This window comes from Polypterus senegalus, chromosome 8, assembly GCF_016835505.1.
Source record: "Polypterus senegalus isolate Bchr_013 chromosome 8, ASM1683550v1, whole genome shotgun sequence".
In the NCBI taxonomy this organism is placed as follows: domain Eukaryota; kingdom Metazoa; phylum Chordata; class Cladistia; order Polypteriformes; family Polypteridae; genus Polypterus; species Polypterus senegalus.
The window spans coordinates 13,806,103-13,828,505 of NC_053161.1; the positions used below are offsets into that span (position 1 = coordinate 13,806,103).

Genomic DNA, 22,403 nt, shown 5'->3' on the forward strand with positions numbered 1-22,403 from the left:
ACAACAACATTTATTTATATAATACATTTTCATAGAAATAATGTAGCTCAAAGTGCTTTACATGATGGAGAAAAGAGAAAAAAAAGACAAAGTAAGAATTAAAATAAGACAACGTTAGTTAGCATAGAATAAGAGTAAGGTCCGATGCTCAGGGAGGACAGAAAAAACAAAAAAAAAACTCCAACTGGCTGGAGAGAAAAAATAAAATCTGCAGGGGTACCAGACTATGAGACCGCCCAGTCCCTTCTGGGCATTCTACCAAACATAAATGAAACAGGAAAAAGGAAATACGCCTGAAAGCCATCGAGAAAACAGAAAAGACTGGACAGATTGGTTGAGTTAAAGTTCCCCTGAGCTATGCCTCCCAGCATGCCTCAGTTGAAGTAGTCAAACATGTGCAAGAAGAATGCTTGTCTCTCGGCTCTTAACAATTAAATGAAAAGAAGTGATGTTGTATTGGACCGCAGATGAAGCAACCGAAAGGACTGATCAACTTCTCTGAATTAAACAAATTGTCTAACCAGTGTGGTCAAGTCTGTTGATTCTGGACAAACTACACACCTTGCTCCAAGGAATTGATAAAACAGCAACAGCATGTCACATATGTGCGCATGGGTGGCAGCTAAAGGGCCAAAATGAGGGTAATTCCATGCCAGACCAGGGGGTGGCAAAGTATACTGACCTTTCTCTCTTTCCACTGTAGACCGGTAACAAGAAATTCCGCTTGGTCTCGATGACGTCACTTCTGGTTCCGGGATTAATGACGCCACTTCCAGTTCCGGCCATGATGACACCACTTCTGGCTCCAGACCTTATGATGTCACTTCCTATTCTCTGCTTTAAAGCCACCATCTTTGCCTTATCAGTTCTGTTTTGGACTTGAATCCATACACAAATGTATTCTCAATTTAAATTTTTGCAGCCAGAAATAATTATACGGGTGGCTGCCCCAAATCTTTTTGTGACTCTTTTGTCTCATCTTTGACAAGCACATATAAAGGCAGTCAACACATATTTGTGATGTCTGGAGATTAGGTTGCCCCCTGCTGTTGATCTGACTATACTGGTAAGTGATGCCGATATAATACAGCATAAAGAAGTGTGAAGTGATCCTACAAGTAAGTGAAGGGAACTAAGTAGCACTTGTTTAAAAATTTGGGTCAGTTGAAGGTTTATCCCATTTTGTACCTAATGTAGTAGACACAATTATATAGACTATGGAGGTCACAATGGGTAAAGAAAGTGGAACGCCGAGTGAAAGGGTCCCAGACTCAAGTGATGGGTACCGAGTGACCTTATTTGCTATAGCTGATAAAAAGTGTTCAAGTTAATAGCCTGAAATCTAAATCTCTGGTTTGAGCAGTGTGATGGCTGTTACATCCCTCAACCAAGAGAAAGAGCCTCTTTAGGGCAATGTATTCCCTGGGACACTAGATGGCAGCTCTTCTGGAAGGAAATGGTTCACCGGATTGCCGCAGGGCAGCATGGGACATGGAGTCCAGTTCTTCAGCCCTGTTGGGTGCCGTGGGTGCCGCCAGGGGTAGCTCACCAAGAACCCTGGGACTATTATGGTGACGTTAACCTGGAAGTACTTAGAAGTCACGAGGATGGAAACCTGCAGTACTTCCGGGACACCTGAAGAAGGCGTTTGACCCGGACACGGAATACTTCTGGGTCAGAGACTTTAAAAGGACTATGGGAAACCTCAGCAGATGGAGCCGGAGTTGGGCAGGAGTGTAGCAGAGCTGCTGGGGGTGGAGGATTTGTGTATTATTGATTTATTATTGCTTATTTGAGAATTGTGGAGAGTGTGGTGTTTTGTACACTTTATTAAGAAGAATTATTAAATATTATTCTTGGTGTTTTACAAGTGTGTTTGGGACGTCTGTCTGGTGGGTTCAATGGGGCAACAGTGCCTCAAGCCTCCGCAGCAGTTAAAATTCAGTTTGAAGAGGTCAGATTGGCTATAGAAAAAGAAACCAAAAGTGAAAATGGCTTGTCTATTTATGCCAGTGTTCAGGTCACTCTCATTCCTATAAGATGGAGGAGAATTCGAGAAACAAGCATCTCAAATAATGAGAAACTAGATTAAAAGCAACATGTGTTACCCAGTACCTCGGTAACACAATCTCCTCTTGCCACATCAACAAGGTCAGTGAAAAAGGGCCTTTGGATATTTCATGTGGAGTTCCTAAACATCGAGTTGTATAAAAGGAAAATGGGGAGTCTGGCTAAAATGCCAGGTTTACCCAACAAAGGTAAAAATGATCAAGAAAGATCTCCTTACTCAAAGTCCTCGGTTCCTGTAACTTTGTTTACACAATGTCATCAAGGCAAGAAGTTCACAGAGGCAAGAACAGAACTCCTGGGGAGAGAAGAAGGGTTGGACTTTACCCTTTGTTTTAGAAAGAAACCCTGGGTGCCCAAAAGTGAATGTGAGGTACTTTAAATGCCAAGGTTTAGGTCATTATTGGAGACAATGTCCTTTATGTGGTCTGGGTTAGCTCTAGGTTCTGATATTCCCCATAATTATCAACAGTTTCCTGGTGGTACTGACTGTTCAGCGGCATGTACTAGGACCTGGGGTAATCCATGGCTGTCACTGATGTCTGGAGAATGGACTTTACCCCTCATGTGACTGGCCACTGCATCCTATACGGCTCAGCTGAGGAGGGGTTATGTAAGTGCTGTCCTGGATGGACAGGTATCCCGATGGGGATGGAAGATGGATACTTACCCAGCCTGGGAGGCCATAATGGAAGGACTACAGTAAAGGAGGTATAACCCGGCCAGATTGATGATAGATTCTTTTCCCAGCTGGGACAAACAAATGACAATTTGTTCCCCAGTATAACAGGGGGCAGTGTTTCTTTGCTTTGGTATGGACACCCAAGGGGTGGCCTGGGAATTGGAATTTTGAAGGGCAACCCAGTCATGGTCCTTGGGTGCTGCCAGGGGGAACTATTAAGAGTAACTGTCCATGTTTTAGAGGACTTCTAATTGACCCAGAAGTGATTCTCTTATGTAACACCGGGTCTGGCATAAAAGAAGCTGTCTCACTCTTGAAAGGTGAGCCAAAGTTGGGAGGGAGTGAGATAATGCTTGTTGAGGAGGATGGAAGGAGATGAATAAACTAGTGTGTGTTGTATTGCTGATTGGAATCCTGGAAAAGGTATTGTTGTCATTAAATGTTTGTTTAACATGTCTTGGAAATGACTGTGAGTGAGTGGAGTCTGAAACCTGGGCACCAAGGCACTCCCTAGTGGTAACACAGGCAAACATTGATATCAGGAAGACAATAAGAATTTGATGAGAACAGGCCATTCAGCCTAACAAAACTATTCAGTACACTTAATTCCTCCAAAATAACATCAGGTTGACTTTTGAATGTCGACTAACTCCTTCTGTCCAACATACTGCTCATAATTTATTCCATGTTTCTATACTTCTCTATATGAAGAAAACTTCCTAACATTTGTGTAAAATTTACCCTTAACAAGTTTTCAGCTGTGTCCCTTAAATCTTTCCCCAAAACATACCTAGTCCTGGAATCAGCCTAGTTGCTCTTTTTCTAGTGCTGCTGTGTCTTTTTTGGAGTTCAAACACCCAAACTGCATAACCTCCTTTAATAAACAAGCCCAGGAAGTGAAACCAAAATCATAATTTAAAGAATTAAGCAAAGGAGCTAAAAGCCAAAATGATTTCACATAACCAGATCCAAAATGTACAATGTAAGTCATAGTCAATTATCAAAAGAATTAGTAGCCAAAATTCACTAAAATGCTAATGAGAATAATGACTTTTTTTGTTGCATCCACAAACTTGGACAACCATGAAGTCCACAATGCTGACATTTGACTTGGTACAATTCAGTAGCAGCATACAAACCATAAAAAGAAAGGTTAAAAAATTGCACCATCCGAAAAATAAACTAAAGAGTGCATCTCATTTTAAACATTGTGAAAAACGTTTTGAAACATAAATATAATTAAGAATTTGATTCCTTGGCAGAAGTAGTCCACACCTCCAAGTGTTGGGTTATGCATATCATAAGCTCTCGATTAAAACAAAGATCAAGGTTAAAGTTCTTGAGTGTTTGTGTAACAGACAGTTAATCATATTCTCCTGTCTTTACTTAATTATCTTATTAAGGGTTTACTTGTATTTGATGGAGGAGGGATGAGACTCTTAGTTGGGTTATATGCCACTAATGCTTTAAAATAGCCTTACTGCAACACCTAAGGACTATTTAAGGTTTGTTTTTTTCTGCCACTGCAATGATTGCTTGGTTATTTCTGTGCTCTCTGTTCGTTTTGTCCTTCATATTTGCTTAGGGGTCTGTTGTCCTATTGTTTTGGATTACAGATTCTGGTTTTGGATCTTGAAATTTAATATTCTTTGAGTCTTTGAATTTGGATATTTTTGTCTTTGTTTTAATCATAACATTTTTTGCTCAGTTTGTCTTGTTTGAATTTCTTCAAATGTAAACTTTGTGGATTAACCTTCACATTTTTGTACTTTTGCTCCTTTATTATTTACTTATTTGAATGATTTTCTTAACTGATAAACTTCTTTGATTATATTATGTGGCATTGTGTGCTCAGTGCATTTTGTCAGGTTTTCCCAAGTGGCAAACTACAACATTACTTAAGGAACATTGCAGTGACAAAAGATGCATGCAGATATTCATGTCCTTTATACAACTCTGAACAAGTTTTGTGTGGCAGCAGAAGCGTAGCACTGTGCGAGTATGAGATGAGTTATAAGAACTGTTGCTGGCCCATCCATTTGCACAATCACTTAATCCAACCTGTTAAGAGCAAAGTCTACCCCGGCAGTACAGAATGAGCTCCAATAAACTCAAACATATGACCACATGAAATGGGGGTCCAAATGGTCAGGATGTACTCAATTAAGGCTGCAGCTAACAACTACTTTACAATTAATTAGTTAGTCAATTATTGTTTCAATTCAGGTGGGGATTCAGAAAAGGCAATGTTTGTACAAAAATTCAAGCATTTTATTTAAAAAGTGAAAAAGCTTTATTCCTTGCAATATGGTGTACTTTATAAGCATAGTACAAGAATGATATGAAATTAGATTTGCTGTAAAAAAAGTGCATAGCAACCAGCCTTGCTACTAACTTTAATGTCTAGACCAGGGGTTCTTAAACTTTTTAATCTCAGGACCCGAATAAGAAAATCAATATCATACTGGAGCCCAAGAAGAGGATTATTATCATAATGACATCAGAGCCATAAATAGACAACTACCGATTGCCATACAATAAAAAATGTTAAATGTTCTTGTTTCCTTTGAAGCATATTTAAATACTTTGTGTAAGCTTTGGTAAAGATGAGAGAAAAACAACTTTTGTCAAGAGAGTATGAATCATCACTTTTTTAATCAGATAACGTGTCAAAACTTTGTAACACATAATAATTAACACGTCATTCATTTTTATCTTATGCATGTGTAAATGTAGGAGTGTGCTTTGTATGTTGCTAACAGGATCAAAGCAAATTTTCCTTTATGTGCAATAAAGATAAACTAAACTAAAAGTAAATGTGGCATCTACCTGTAGAATATGAGGGTAAGACAAGAAAACATTCTGCAAGAAAACAGTCCAAAGTGAGCAGCAGTGGATTTTTTTTTTTTTTGCACTTTACTTTCTCAAAAAATCCTTTCTTACTTAAAGTTTAGATACTTGACATGAGCAGCCCTTCTCCCTGCATGACATGACACCTGACATCACACACCAGTAGTGTTGGGGACCATTACCTTTAAAAGTAGCTTAGTTACTGTACGTTACTTATTGATTACAAAAAACATAACTAAATATGTTATATAGGTACTTATTATAAAATGTAATGCATTACAAACAGTGTGTTGCTTTTTTTTTCTTTTGTAGAAAAGCTATGCATTTCACTGACCTTTGGTTGTTTTTAAATCCAAAGCCCATGAACCTTCATGAAACTGACCAGAAACACAACAAATTTGGATCATTTTCTTGTGTTTTATAAATATTTTTTGTCCTTCATGTGCAGTGAAGTAAATAATGTGCATCTTCTTTTTAACCATCCCCAGTGTGAGCCCCTGAAGATTCTTGGTATGAACATTAGCCACTGCCCCACCAGATTACCCTCTTTCCAAATTATTACACCAAATGGATCAAATAAAAACTAAATTGACACTTTATTCATAGTTTTCTATTACTGGATTGTGCACTGCTCTCTCTTTCCTGCTTGGTTGTGTGATTGGGCCTGGCAAAGGACAAGTAGACCATCTGCCATGTTTGCTTTGTCCAGCATTACACCCAATGCTGCTGTGATGATCCCTGGCCCCCTGTGACCCTAAACTGGGCTGATTAGATTTACCCCTTCGATTTATCTTTCTGTCGCTAGCTGCCACTAGACGGCTGGAGTGCACTCGTGCGCGGTGTTACATGGACGGCAGCAGACAACGTCTTTGCAAGGAAAATCAATATGTCAGTGAAATAATGCAGTATTTTTCTATTGTTTTTGTAATGGCATGAATGAGCTGCTGTAGTACCGCTGTAACGCATATCTGTTTGTTTTGTAACGCAGGTGTTTTTACCTTAGTAAAGTAACTATTATATATTTATATTGTATATAAATATTTACCTTAAAATCCAATGTATTTACTTTTAAAATCATTTTGAAAATTTGAGTTCATGGGACCCAGGAATGGATTAATCCAGTTTCTATTATTTTAAAGGGGAAAAATTGTCTTGGAACTCGAACGATTTGGAACTCGAATGGGGTTCTGGAACGGATTCCAAGGTATCACTGTATTAGGTTACTTGTTACTTTAAAAAATAATCGGACTACATAATGCATGCTATTTTTAACATGTTGTTCCCTCAACACTGCACACCAGCACATGTGTGCCCACACCCAGCAATGAGCCTGTGTACCTAACAATCAGTACGACAACACAACCATGTGACATCATTGCCGCAATGCCCAAAATATGCAAAAAATAAGACAAATAATATTTAAAATTAACAAATGACAGAACAAATCAGAAATAACACAATCATACACTAAACATGTCCCAAAATGGTATACTTTTTTAAATTTAATAATAAAAGCATACATTTTTCAGTTACCATTTGTATTTAACAAAAGACCTTCTCCAAATCCAGCAAAATGTAACAATAATGAGATGTACAGTTTATCTGGTTTCTTGCATGGGTGCCTGAAGATCACTTTCCAAGCTCAGATAAGCTATGCAGTAACCCACTGGAACAAAAGGAGGCACAAACACTAACAATACCATCTCCTTTCTCCGTTGTAGCTCCAAAATCCACCCAAGAAGGGCACCGCAGCCACACCTCCCACTTAACTAAGCCACGCCTCTTCTGGTCGGGATGACATAATTCTGAGGGCTCCTGGAAGATGGCGTCCCAGTCAAAGGAGCTACATTGTGCATGAAGGAGCACGCCGGCTCAGCTCTGCTCAAGAGAGACGATAATTTAGGGAAGCCACTGAGACTTATAAGGCAGATATTGCACCCGTTTTCCGTTGCACCACTGCTTGCCTTTTACTTTGGACACAGGAATTAAATGGGGTGACCTGGTTGGCACCTCAACTTTTCTTTGGTTATCCTCTCCCTTATTTGCATTCCACACTAGCTTTTTTCGTTGGACTTAACTTATAATCAAATCACTTATCGGTGGTAAGGACACTTGTAACAACACTGATTATGTCATACAGTATCTGTCTTAACTGCAGCTAGTCGTCCAGAGAGCATATTTGTAACAGTTTATGTGAAACACCAATCATAGTTAAGCATGTCAGTGAGATTATTGTGCCATCTGGATGGGTTCTCTAATACAAACAATTCATCTAGACCTGTCATTCTTAGTGTCCTCTCCTGTCCCCCCTGCTGATCATACAGAATGTTGATGCAATATTTTGAAATAAGTAAAACACCCTCCTATAATTTCATTTACTGTTATTGGGTGTTGTTTAAGGTTTCATTAGGTTTATGTCATTTATACTGTATTGTCCAACTTCTGTTTAATGGCAGGTTAATGGAGGTGGCTCTGAGGCTAGGGATCTGCACTGGCAATCGGTTGCCGGTTCAAATCCCGTAAATGCCAGTAGGGACTCTGCTCTGTTGGGCCCTTGAGCAAGGCCCTTAACCTGCAATTGCTGAGCGCTTTGAGTATTGAGAAAAGCACTATATAAATACAAAGAATTATTATTATTATTATACTCCAAAACTATCAAGTTTGTGACATAATTTTGAAAACCCAACTGTACATAAAAGAAAGATTAACTCTAATATATTATGTACTTGTCTTAATTTTCAGTTTTGCATAACCAAGTCATTGACATATACGAAGAATCACTAAACAATGGTATATTTTGAAATAATGAAATTTAAATTATTTTTATAAATAATAGTTGCAAAAAAATTCAGCCAATGAAAGTTTCAGAAACAAAAAAGTACATCTAAAACTGTTTGAAACAGACGGCTGACGTTACACTCTGACATTTCATAGTAAGAAGCTCCAATCCTTTTGCCAGTTTTCAGGGTGTGTGTGCATCCCACGCTAATCGCTCCACTGACCTTAATTAAACAGGAGTTTGTCACCACTTGCTTTGGGTCCACAATATCCACCAGGGGCTCCTTCATGGCAACGTTTCTGATGCAGGTCATGTCAAAGCCATACACATTTTCCCACCCTGCAAACAAACAGATTGACAATTCATTAACTTTCATACCACTTTATTAAAAATGCCAAACCGCCTGCATTTTTTATGCCATTATGCACAGTTCACTCTGACTTTTATTTTTGGACAATGTAAAATAATTCAGCAGCTCAAATAAGGTTGCATTAATTTGCTTAAAATTAGATGTCACAGAGCATGATTTACTATTCTGTTTCAGAAATTACTTTTTAGTGATACAAATTTAAAAGCACATTTTTCCTAAATGCTCCTCAATCTCCTTTACGAAAATTACAGCTTCTATTGTCACTATATTATATGTTGATATGCCAGGGCTAGTCAGCGTTTGTTTGTTTTACTAACTCTTGATGAAACTGACTGCCTTTGAAATTTCTCAAGTAAAAGAAAGGTGATGGTTAATTGTGAATTGTTTTCTCATTCTCAGAGTAGTCTTCATGTCACGTATGGGTTTACAAAAAGCAGATTTGGTCAGGAAATGTGACATAGTGGTTTAGGCTTTGGACTGCAAACCCTGAAGCTGTGGGTTCAAATCCTGCTACTGACTCTGTGTGACCCTGAGACAGTCACTTCAAGCAAATGTATCTAGTCACCTTGGATAAAGACATCAGCCCAGTAATAATATTTGGAGTTTTTTTGTTTTATAATACCATTGTAAAGACATTTTTGTTAGGAGGTGGGTTCAGTGCCATTAAGCAACAGCACAGAATTTGTTGTTTCGTCAAATGCTCCATGCTGGTCCACAAACCCCTAGGTAAGTACTTCTGTTATGTGTTTTATTACAAATTAAATTACTTCACCTCAACAAAGAGCATAGACAAATCATTTGTCCATCTTCTTTGTGTAGCTTATATTGGCATAAGGGTTTGGGTGGCGGTCAGTGTTTTACAAGTTCACCCTTGAGACAAGCTATTTCATGTTCAGTTTCGGAATGAGACCATAACTGACAGTTAAGTTGTAGGGATTCCAATGCAATGTAAAGTTCCCATACAACAACTGGCTTGACTTTTTTCTGCAATTAATTGAAGTATGACTACAGTAGGTATGTACAGTAGCTATATATTATTAGGTGGTTAATTTCTCCAAATCTGGGCAAAACTGTTCTTTTCTATGCAAAAAATGTGTTGTAGTTTTCTTTGAATAAAACAAACCACTAATTCATACAATGATTTATTACCAAATAAAATACAAAATTCAGATGCAAACATAGCTTCTATTGCCAGTTATGTGAATTCTGCTCAATTTGCAGTGCTGGCAGTGATAACATTACAAACTCACAAACCAAATTATCAAGACACGTTTTAGAAATTTGCCTGTTTGATTTGCCAGTCCAATAGAAATGATTTATGATGAGTTACTATTCCATGTCTTTTTTTCCTTTTCCTATCAAAAGAATGTGTTTTTTTGCTGTATTAACATGGTACTCCATAAATTTAGTATAACTGCAGTACTTGTGCGCAGTTTTCTGAATATGACATAATCTTTGTATGAATTTATAAAGTGTTTCTGACTGTGCCTTTCAGTTTAGCTGAGACATTCTGTAACATTTGTACACAGCACATTACTAATAGAGATGAGATCATATAACAAATTAACTTTTAACTGTGGTATTATGTGTAAGAAGTCGTATTTATGTACAGATATTTCTAATCTATTTAATTATTTTGGGACCTTTAGATATAGAAAAATATATGTGTGCTAAATATTATACCATTTATCTGTACACTGATTGGTACAAACTAATGAGTATCTTCTGTGTGTTTTGCAAATTAGTATAGCTTATTTAAGATACTTAATTTATTATATACTTTAATCTTATCATGCTGAACTGACTAGCGCACATGGCAGGCCCCCTCAGGCTGGTTTTAATAAAGGACATTTATTTTGAACTCATTAATAAGGATGATCTTTACTATCATTTGATTACAGTGTAATTTCCAACACAGAAACATTGTGGATTTTTTTAAGAAAAACGTAAATCATTAGATCATTATCATTTTGTGTAGGCCCTGTTTTATTTTAGGTATACTAAAGAGATAGTTCTTTCTTTTATGAAATAATTACAGGACACTAAATAAAATCCCACATGGGACCATTATTCTTTCTCACTTTTTCTCCTGTTTTGGATCAAGTAAAATCATCTGTTTTCTTCCCTAAGATACTGAAAAGCACATACATAATTAATTGTATTTATTTATCGAAATGGACAGAAAACAGTGTTTCACATGGCTGTTAGGTATCACTGGAGGCAGAGTTTGCCATTTAAATTCATAAATGGCCTCATTATTTAATAGTAATTATCAGCGACTTTTATTTTTTTTGGATCCTCTGGGAATGTGTGCTGATTCTTTCCAAGCATCAAACAAGAACACATAAGGTATCAGTTTTAAAATTTTTGAGTTTCATGTTATGTACAATTATTTTGGGTTATAAAATCTCACCAAAAGGCAACTGACAAGAATCACCATCAGTAATATGTTAATATTTATAGGTGATTTGAAAAATGAATGTGGTTATGGCCTTTACAAAGAAATTAGCTGCAGAATAGCAGTGGACATCTAGCAGAAAATGAAATATAATATTTTGGAGGAGCAGTTTAATTTTACTCTGTTATTGATTCATTGTGGTCCTTCTCTGTCTCTTGAGGCTGACAGACACTTCTAAAGATGCTGCTGGAGCAGAATTATCTCAAAGATTCTCAATAACATCAATGGTCACTCTTCTGCTTTTTACTCGGTATCCTCGGAAAAGTGAGAATATCACGCGGGTAGTGGAATTTTATCCATTTGCTGATATTTGAGTATAACAGTCCAACCATCAATCTGTTTTTTCAGACAATAAAATTTTAAGATTACTGATGTGAAGGGCCAAGCAACTGAATCCTGGTCAGTTAAAAAAACAATCTCTTATTATTTAACCTTCAGCATGGCTAGCAGATTCAATTAGAGTCAATTATTCTTCTGAGAAATACTTTAGCTAAGGTGACCAGAATTTTTTGGGCCAATCCGGGGACATTAGGGGCTAAAGGAGCGTAGAATCTACATACAGATCACGAGTAGAGATGCTAAACACTACAGAGTACAAAGCGAAAGCTTATCATGTGATTTCTTGCCAAAATTGCAGGATATGGTAAAGCATGACCTCCGTAAAAACGCCGTGCATGCACGCGCGCCGAGTTCAAATTATCGTGGTGATGAGATACTTTCAAAAAAGTGAACCAGCTGAAACTGGGGGTGAAATCTTAAACCGGGGACATGTTTCTGAATGGGGGCAGTTGTCCGAAAAAGGGGACTGTCCCCGGAAAACGGGGACGGATGGTCACCCTACTTTAGCACATGTGCTGCTTTATTCAGAAAATTGCATGTATTGGCCTCAAGGTACCAGACCATTAGTTTATTCGTCATTGTTCAAACACTTTAATGAACTGGATACATTTACTTTTGGGAAAATGTCCTGAATGTAAAGACTAACTTTAATCAGGGCATTGAACTCTATTTATAGTGCTACTTGTATTTGTCTTTATTCCTAAATGACTGCAGCAGTTTTCTTCCACTGGCAGCCTTCCAGGAGAACTCCTAGGAACATTTCTATAAGAATCTCACCCTTGGAATGTATTTTCAGCTTTAAAACCCCATTTTCCTTACATTCTGTGCACGATTCCTTCTTTTGTCAAAAGTCTGTTTAGTGGTAGCCATAAATTGATTAGTGTAATTGCTCTGCACTCCTGCAGTATATTTCATTTAATAGATTAATGTTTCTTAAATTCCTTATTCTGAAACCATTCACCTATGCAGCGTCATTCGTCATGTTTAAATAAATACTGTGGCTAAGGATCTGCATTGGTATCTTTAAGGTTGCTGGTTCAAATCTCGTCACTGCTAAAAAGGATCCTACTCCATTAAGCCCTTGAGCAAGGCCCGTAACCTGACAATTGCTCTGGGGGCTGTACAATGGCTGACCCTGTTCTCTGACTCTGAGACAAATTCCCCTTGGGGATTAAACAAATTTATCAAATCAAAGAAAGAAAAATGTGCCTATCTATATAAATGTAGCACAGCTTTGTCCTTTCTTCTTACATTGTTGCAAATGTAAATCTGTGTTAATACTGGGGTTCTCCTAAATAAGAATAAACTGCATTTAGTTGAAATTAATATTAGGAAATATTAATAGACGCTTGCAAGTTCCCATTATTCTTCTGTGCATCCTCCAGAGATGACAAAGTTGAAAGCTAAGTCTACAAAATTCCTTTGTCATGTGCAAGACTGTGTTCATTATTTTATTCTCTTGAAACATCAAAACATGGAGGAATGCTTTTAGTTCCTTGCAAGAGATCTACATGTCCCTGATGTTTTGCATCCCTTTCAACATCTGGTTCTGAGTAACTGTTTGTGTGGGTTGCTTCTGGCAGGTTTAGTTTCACTGTACTGTCAAACTGCTAAGCAAAACATATTCTATGTGACTGCATTTCTCTTATTTAGGAAGCATATTAGCAGTCTGTACTGCTTAGGATTTGAGGCATTCAGAAATCATAGTTACCGTTGATAAACAGTTGAGTAATTATAAGCCAGTGTTTAACGTTTCTGTGTTTCTGGTAAATCCTTTAAAAAAAATATTACATTTTCTAACCTCAAACAAAACCTTGTCTTAACTATCTTGATTTTGTTTCATGGCTCTATGAGTTTCAAAATTCAAATATTCCACCACTAAAATACCTGACTCTGGGAAAAGTTTCTGGGTTCTTAAGAGCTCAAATCAAACTCCAGGTCACTTTCAATAGGCAGCAGATCTTATGTTTCAGAAACCAGAAAAATTAGATTACGTCACAGAGCCTATTTTTTTAAATTGACATTAAATACAAGTCTTTGTATTGTGAGAAGAAACTGCAATAGCCAATGAAAACTGCTACATAACATTGAATTGTTCAGAATAATTAAACCAAAACTTAAGCAACTGTTATAAACATATAGTGATTACAGCCAAGCAATGAAATAACACCTGCAAAAACTGCAAATCAGCATGTAAGGTATACTGGAAAGATATCCATAGCACCATGAATACCAAAAAAGGTTGTGTTTCTCTATTTAAACATTTTCAGTGTGAAAAGAAAAAAATGTGAAACTGGTAAACAGTATGTTAGATTATTATGTTACATTATGGATATTCCAAACTCACTCCCTGACTCTTTTAAACTTGATGTGCAAAACAAACATCTTAAAAATTACAAATAACATCTGTGCTACAACATAAAGTGTGTTAAGCCACTCATAGCCAATCTGATTTTAATTTTCAGCCATACTATTTGCATGGGAATGATGCATAATAGGCATACACAAAGGTTAAATTCTTAAAGTAATATACACTGGGATTTTTAGCTATAGAAGGCAGACGTTTTTAGGTAAGGCAAAGTTAGGGAAAATGTTTTGTTTGGATTTATGAGGGGTTTTGACAATGCCTGTCCTGTGCAACTACGACTTTCTGTACCTATCTTTTTCAGTACATTTACCATGAAGGCAATGAGATCATATGACATTTTATAGTATTTTTAATTGCAGTATCAAACAGAAGTTCCTATTTCATGATAAAATATTTGCAAAAGTCATTTATTCTGTCTATTTTGCAAACTTCAGATATACAAAGATATAAGATGTGTCATGGATAATACCATTTACCTATATGCTGATAGGGGGAAACTAACGTATTTTTTAACTGTGTTATGCAAAATATCCTGTCTTTGATTAGCAACAGCTCTCTGGTATTTTGTCTCATCAGTGTCAAAATGAACCGAGTTGTGCTCATGACTTGAGTTCCCTTAGGTTTGTTGTAGTAAAAGTCCAACTTGGACATAGTGCAATAGTTATATCAGCTGTTATTTAAGAGAATTTCCCTCTGCTCTCTAATCATGGTGCTGGAAAGTGCTGATGTATTGCATGTTGATTAGCACATGCAAATAACAATTTCACAGTTCTCTGTACATATGACAATAATGAGTCTATAATCCTATCATTATATTATATTATCTTATATTTGAGCAATTGCACAGATAATTACATTTTATGTAAAAAGTCATTTCATTTCACAAGGTTCTATACATTCTGTGAGCATACTAATTTCATTTTTACACACTTCAAACAAGTTACAATGCAGACAAATAATAATAACAATAATAGAAACAATAATAATAATCTTACAATGAATTTTGAAGTCCTTGTACTGTCTGTCTTCAATGGCAACGACATACAGAGCAGCTCGGTCAGGGAACATCAATCCTCCAGGTTTCTGTTGATTAATTGTGGAGGGAAATGGGTCTCGTAATCAATTCACCTGACAAAGACATCATATTTTGAACTATGCATAAAAGATTCAGGCAGACCATAGTTGTTCTACATGTATGGTCTAGGAGTCTTGAGAGGTTTAATCTTGGTCACTCCCATTTGTCTCTGGAATGATTTTACAATTAATACTTTTATGGGAACAAAATCAGTTTTAACTGCTGGTATAGCTGTGTCCTAATCAGTTTGAAAGTTCTCTGAACAGAGTAGGATTGGCTATTGATCAGCTGAAGTTGTGTTCCAGTTCAGATGCATACTGGATATGAGTTTTTAAGCAGGCATTTTCAAAATGTACTTTATGTTCTGTACTGTAGAAGAGTTTTGCCTTTAAGAGCGTGCATTAATATATCTGTACTATATGGCCAAAAGTATATGGGCAGCCCTCCAAATTATTGAGTTCAGGTGTTTCAGTCATATCCATTGTTAGCAAGGTGCATAAAATCAAGCACATAGCCATGGAATCTCCATTAACAAACACTGGCAGTAGAATAAGTCGTACTCAACAGTTCAGTGACTTTTTAACATGACACTCTCATTGAGTGCTACCTTTGTCAAAAATCTACTAGATCTGCCCTGGTCAACTGTAAGTGCTATTACTGTGCGGCAGAAGTGTCGAGGAGCAACAAGAGCACAGCCATGAACTAGTAGACCACACACACTCATAGTGCGGGACCGCCAAGTGTCGAAATGCACAGTGTTTAAAAATCACGTTTCCTGTGGTGCACCACTCATAATGTTACAAGGTAATTTGTGTAGTAGAGCACTATTTTTTCAAATATTCTGATTACTGGATTTGTTTTCTATGTCGTTCTGTTTGGATGCTGCTTTTTTCTTTTTTTTTTTTCCTCACACCAATATTCTCCACCTGGACATCTACAGACAAACTGCTGAGTGACTCGCCTATGAAGACAGAAGTGTGTTAACCCTGAACCAATGAGGTATGAGCTGGGGGAGGGTCTGTAAGTTTTTAAGAGAAGCATTTGTGTAAGAGAAACACAGGAGAAAGAAAGAAGAAGATTAAATTACCATCTCGACCGGTGGCTATTGAATCCCCTTCCTTGTTTTTCCAGTGTGAGCCACAGAGTGAATACTGCAGAGAGAGAGGCCGACAAAGGTGGTAGTGCAACAGTGGCCTGTTCGAGGTCAAAATCACGAAGTACGAACAATGGGGTCTGGGTGTGTGGCATTTGTCCACGGCCCGTGAAAGTGATTGCTCAGGACGGTGCTCCAAGGGACTTTTTTTTTTCATTTTCTCTTTTTGTTCCCTTACTCTTTCAGAGGATGGTAACTGCACTTTAACTGTATTGCATGACTTTGATATCCCACTTTGTTACTGTGGATGGTTGGGATGCGATCAGGTCTTGAGTGTTTTAGCATGTGTATTCCTATGAATGCCTTTTTAGGATTTGTTAACAATTCAAATCTATTTTTTTTATAACATCTGTGTCCCGGAATTATTGCACAGCCACAGCTCTGGGATTAATGTACCTGAACAGAGGGAGTAAGACAGTGTTTGTTACTATTTGGGTTTCCCACACCATGTAAATTTGGGGAGGTGTAATCGGTTCTCTGAATATCTAGTAATAGGGGGCAAAGTTGGAATGTCTAGCTTTAAAACACTTGTATATTTTGAGGTTGAAGTTTATTTTTTCAGATACTCCCTAACTTTGAGTATAATTAGTTCCCTCAATAAATTGGAAGCAACATCAGCACAATAACTGTGCTTCGGGAGCTTCATGAAAAGGGTTTCCATGATCAAGCAGCTGCGCACAAGCCTAAGATCACTATGTGCAATGCCTAGTGTTGGCTGGAGTAGTGTAAAGCATACCACCTTTGTACTCCGGAGCAGGGAGAGCATGTTCTATTGAGTAATGAATCACGTTTCACTATCGGGCAGTTTGATGAACTAATATGGGTTTAGTGAATGGCAGAAGACTGTTATAATGACTGCACAGAGCAAACTGTAAAATTTGGTGGAGGAGTAATAATGGACAATGGCTGTTGTTCAATGCTTGGGCTAGGCCCCTTGGCTTCAGTGAAGGGAACAAAGACATTTTAGACAATTGTACATTTCCAACTTTATGGCAATAGTCTGGGGAAGACCCTTTTCTCTTCTAGAAACAAAGCCAGGTCCATTATGAAATATTTTGACAAATTTGGAATGGAGGGACTCAAGTCGCCTGCACACAGTCCTGCCTTCAACTCTACTTAACACCTTTGAGATGAATTTGAATGCCAATTGTAAGCCTGGAGATCTCATCCAACATCAGTACCTGTCCTCACAAATGCTGTTTTGGCTGAAAGGACACACATTTCTACTGATGCACATTAAAATCTGGTGGAAAGCCACAAAAGACGAGAGCCAACTCTATATTAATGTCCATGGCTTTGGAATTGGATGCTCAACAAACTCTTATAGGCATGATTGTCAGGTGTCCGCAGGCTTTTTAGTCATATCTGTTCTGGATAGCACTGTGACAGAAAAACACACAGGAAATTGCACATTCATGGAACACATTCACATATGTAACTTTTGGTCTTGTTTTGATTTAATTATAAATTTTGTAACTCTTTTAGAGTTGAATTACAACTAGTTAAAATTATGCACCCAATGTGGTGCCATCGCCTGACCCCTACTAGCAGCAATAAGTCACGTACTGTGATGACTACTGCATAAATTGTAAGGTGTTAAATAAACAGATTTAGGACACAGGTTATGTAAGCATACAGATACTGTACTATATTGAGCTGACTACCATTAGCCGCCTTGCTATCTCCTTTTCCCTTTATTCTTCTTTAATAATTTCTGCTCTAGTTAAAACTTAATTCCCTCCACAAGGACTTGAAAGATATGTATAGCAATTACAGAATGTGCTTTGAAGCAAGGGAAATTTAGAAATTAAAGCACCTTACCAGCCACTTGTCTCTTGCAAATATTACTGTGTTCAGCATGGATTCATAAAAAAGGCTGTATCCCATCCATTCGCTAATAATAATATCCACTTTATCAACCGGTAGCTCTACTTCTTCCACTTTTCCCTTAAAGATGGTAATAACTGCAAAACAGATTTGATTCAAAAGGGCTCAAAGGCGTAAATTAAACAATTAAAAGGTAAATGACTTTCTAAAAATAAGAAACAAAGAACATTCAAAATATTCCATCATGTAATTGTTCCTGGCAGGCCTGCGGGGACCCAAAGACAAATCCAGTAGCTAATGGTCATGAGGTTTAAACCAGTTCTTCACATGAAATACTCATGCACAGTCCCCAAAGAGAAATATATATAACCAAAGGGGGACCCTGCAAACCCAACCAGGGAGTCAGTGTGTCAGAATGTTACCATGTAGACAATGTCACATCACAGCATTTAGCATGGAAATTGCTTTATCACATGAAATGATTCTTATCCACTCTTAAAAATGATTGCAACTGATATTAAATAGGAAAAAAATCGTATTTCACATAAACAAACATAATTTGAATTAAGCATGGTTCCACATTTTTGTATAAGTGTAATTAAACCTGCAAACAGAAGGATCATTTACCTGTACAATGTAATCCAGCCGTGCTCACGCTCCGACATGCACCATTATGGATGACGGATTTATTAAAAGCTATTCCTTAAATGGAGTCAGTTCTTTTAATGAAGTAGGATTTCTAAACTAATTAGTTTGCTTCTCCTGATAGTAAAATGCAATTCATAATTGTCAGTAGTTTTATAATAAAATTGCTTAAATGGGCATTAATTTTACACTTTTGTTCATTTGAATTTCTACATTCAATTAGCTTCTTCCTTTCTTGTCAATAGTTTATTTATGCCTTACTTCAAAATAATTAATATTTCACATGGTAATTGACAAAAAATATCAGAGATGCACATTCTGACGAAGAAAAAATAATAATTAAAAAACATTTTTTGAAAAAATGTGGCTTACAAGAATAATTTAGATATAAAAGACTTTGTGTGTCATTTTGTATATACAGGTACAGTATGTTGGTCAGTCTGTGAATTTGCTGTTTCCTGCTGTTATACTACATGTTTCTTTATGTCACTATATCTGGACAATACTGTTATGAGTTTTATTCACATGTGCATGTTAACTGTGGCACACAGAGGCTCAGCAGTTAGAAGTGCTAGCCAAGCATTGGAGTAGATAGCCAAAGACAACTGGAGGCTTGAATAGTCAGCTTAAACACAGGTTAGGGTATTTCTGTCCTCTATCAGCACAAATCTTCTTTCCTTATTGGGAGAATGAGAATCGGCATATAAGCACTATGATATGTCTGTATTTTGGGGAAGAGGAATTCAGCCCTTGTTTGGAGACGGAGAAGACCAGCAAATGAAGCAAGAACCATATAAAAGGTCTGGACAGTGGCCAGACCCTTCGAGGCTGCGTCGACACAAAGAGTTGTCGAAAAACCTCCCAGCGTAGGGACGGAGAAAATGGCTGACTGTGTTGATCCAGATTTCCCACCTGGATAAAGTCTGTCCATATGCCTCCCCGTCTGTAACCGCGTAAAACATCAGTAAATGTAAGCTAAAAGATATTTTGTCTCATGTGATTCTTGTACCGCCGTAATCCCTATGGGAGGGATATCGCCTTTTCTGGTATATTATGATATTGTTTAATTATTTAATAAGCCACAATATTAAAAGAACACATTTCCAAGAGAGCTAATGCCTCTGCAGGAAACACCTGCTAAAGGATGATTAGTGAAGACAGAATGCCCAATTTCTGGCACTCCAATGGGAGGTCCAGGACATTCACTGAAGTTCAGATATCCAACAACATTAAGCTTAACCAATGGGGTACATCTGGCTTTCCATAAAGGGGGACACACGTTGGATTACAAAAGCAATAGAAATAAGGAGACATTCAAACAGTCGTCAGGTTCTATGTTTAGATAACAGAGCTTTGATATCTTCGTCTTACACAGATCTAAGCCAGAGAAGAGGTAAAGAAGGTCTCATTTATCATGTTTAGCCATGTCCACAGTTCTAGCTATGAACAAAGTCACAGATAGAGCATACAAATGGGGCATTTTTATATATAAAGACCATGGAATTATTTGACCTGCAGTGGGGTGTTACTTATGCATATTATTGCACTGGGAAGAACATGTCAAGTGGCATAAGTGAATGTAAGTGATTGCCAGAGACCCCTTAGCCTTTGTGGGAAAGAGGAACGAGAGGCCCTAAAATAGGCATACTGTTTAGGACCCCAAGAAATGGTCCTGATTAAAACAATGTTGTGAAGTGGAAGCTGCAAATCAGTGAATACCCTAAAAGCGCACCATATAATGCTACTCCAGTCATTTTCGTTTGCTTCCATTTGCCATGTCTCCACATTATATTTTGGCCTGAGAACATATATAAGAACATACGGAATTTGACAAATGAGAGGAGACCATTCAGCCCATCAAGCCCATTTGTTTAGCTAATAGCTAAGTTGCCCTAATATCTCATCCAGATTCTTCTTAAAGGTTGTTTACAACAACATATATTTGTAGTTTGTTCCATAGTCCCACAACTCTTTCTGTAAAGAAGTTCTTCCTGGCTTCAATTTTAAAAGCACTTCCCCTTAATTCCCACTGATGTCTGAGTATGTGATTCACATTTAAGTCGAAAGACTCTTGCTGGATCAACTTTATCAATTCTTTTGAGGATTTTGAAGACCTAGATTAGATCCCAATGCAGTCACCTCTGCTCAAGACTAAACAGGTTTAATTCTCTGAGTCTGTCAGTGTAAGCCAAGGCCTTAAGTCAGGGAATGCACTTTGTTGTTCTCATCTGCAAAGCTTTAAGTGCTGCTATGTCCGAGCTTAAGTTCCAGTCATGAAATAGTCAATTTTAAAAAAGGACTTCATAGTGTTCTGCATTGAAAAGCAAAAAATAAACCTACAGGTAACTAAAGTGCCAAATGAAATTTTAATGTCAATTTTATGAATGACAAAATCACTTCTGTGTCTTTGTATTTTGTTACTGTGTCTTCTTTACTGATGTGTGAATCATTTCGATCAGTTTTAAATTCAGCTCAGCAACATGTGTTTTCAAATGGAACCTTCACGCTGAACTTATACAGTCAAGAAAGCTGGAAAACATTTAGGTTTACATTAATCAAACCACAACAAGAAAAATGAATGAACAATAGAGGAAGAACTTAATGCTGTAAACAAGAAAACATTGTTAAAAATATAATTTGTTAAAGTTACAAACCTGTTTTCTTTCTTTCTCCTTCTGTTTCATCTGCTTAAGTTAGATGCTACTAAATTTATAACATAAAATGTGCTTCAAGCTACAAAATTGGAAATGTAAAAAGGATGTGGAAGTTAATTTTAACTCAGTGTTCTTATCTTTCAGGCAATGTATAAAGTCTTGAATACAGAAAACGTATGGAGGAACATGGAAACAGAGATTTGGAAAAGTAAGTAGAATTTTGCCAATTTTGCAGTTACCAGAAGAGGTGGTAAGTAACTCTTACACTCATCAGAATTGTTAAAGCAATCAAAAATAGTTTTTCATGATTAAAAAAAGCATACTCCTAATGTCAAGTGAAACCATGAATTGCCTTGTACAGTATAATTAATTTATGTCTTATTAGTAATTTCATGCTATCATTTGCTGAACATCTGTTATATGTTACTCTTTTAGTGATGATGTTGTCTTATTGCAAATCACATACCCAATGAAGGACATAGTTTTGAAGACAAATTTATATGGTGTGTAATACTGAAGCACCTCTGGGAACTGTCCTGCCCCCTTCCTGTTTACCCTCTACAAAACAGACTTCCAGCACAATACCAGCACTTGCTATCTATAGAAATATTCAAATGACTCATCCATCATAGGCTAAATTAAAAATGGAGACGAATTGGAGTAGAGGAAGGTTGTGGAGGACTTTGTCTTGTGATGTAGGGACAACAATCTGCCACTCAACATCAGCAAGACAAAAGTGCTGGTGGTCAACTTCTCCTCTGAGACCAGCTTTCATACAGGGGGAGAGTGTGGAAGTGGTACAGAGATACAAGTACCAGGGGGTTCACATGAACAGCAAGCTATTGGGAATGTTATATCAGTCCATAATAGCCAGTATGGTGTTCTACACTGCAGTCTATTGGGGAAGCAACCTGAGTACAAAAAAAGCACAGTACCTGAACAAACCTATTTGGAAAGCCTGCTCCATCACACAATGAACCTCATTGGAAGCTGTTCTGGAAAAGAAGATGGTGGCAAAACTGGATTCTATCATGAAAAATTCCCTCCATTCCCTCCAGGAAGTGCTCTCTTAGATTGCTTTTAGCTACATGCCCATTCCACCATGGTGTGCAAAGAAGCACATCTGGGGGTCTTTT

At 37.3% G+C, this 22,403-nt stretch overlaps 1 protein-coding gene across 5 annotated transcripts in view; it reads right to left on the bottom strand.

Annotated features, from left to right (window-relative positions):
* Positions 1–22,403, bottom strand: part of prmt8b (protein arginine methyltransferase 8b) — a 228,080-nt gene that overhangs the window by 47,487 nt on the left and 158,190 nt on the right. For all 5 annotated transcript variants that reach the window (XM_039760764.1, XM_039760763.1, XM_039760765.1 and 2 more), the window contains 3 exons: positions 17,963–18,105; positions 14,909–14,996; positions 8,602–8,717 (listed from right to left, as the gene is read on the bottom strand). In XM_039760764.1, coding sequence (XP_039616698.1) covers positions 8,602–8,717; positions 14,909–14,996; positions 17,963–18,105 — 347 coding nt within the window. The remainder of the gene's footprint in view (positions 1–8,601; positions 8,718–14,908; positions 14,997–17,962; positions 18,106–22,403) is intronic.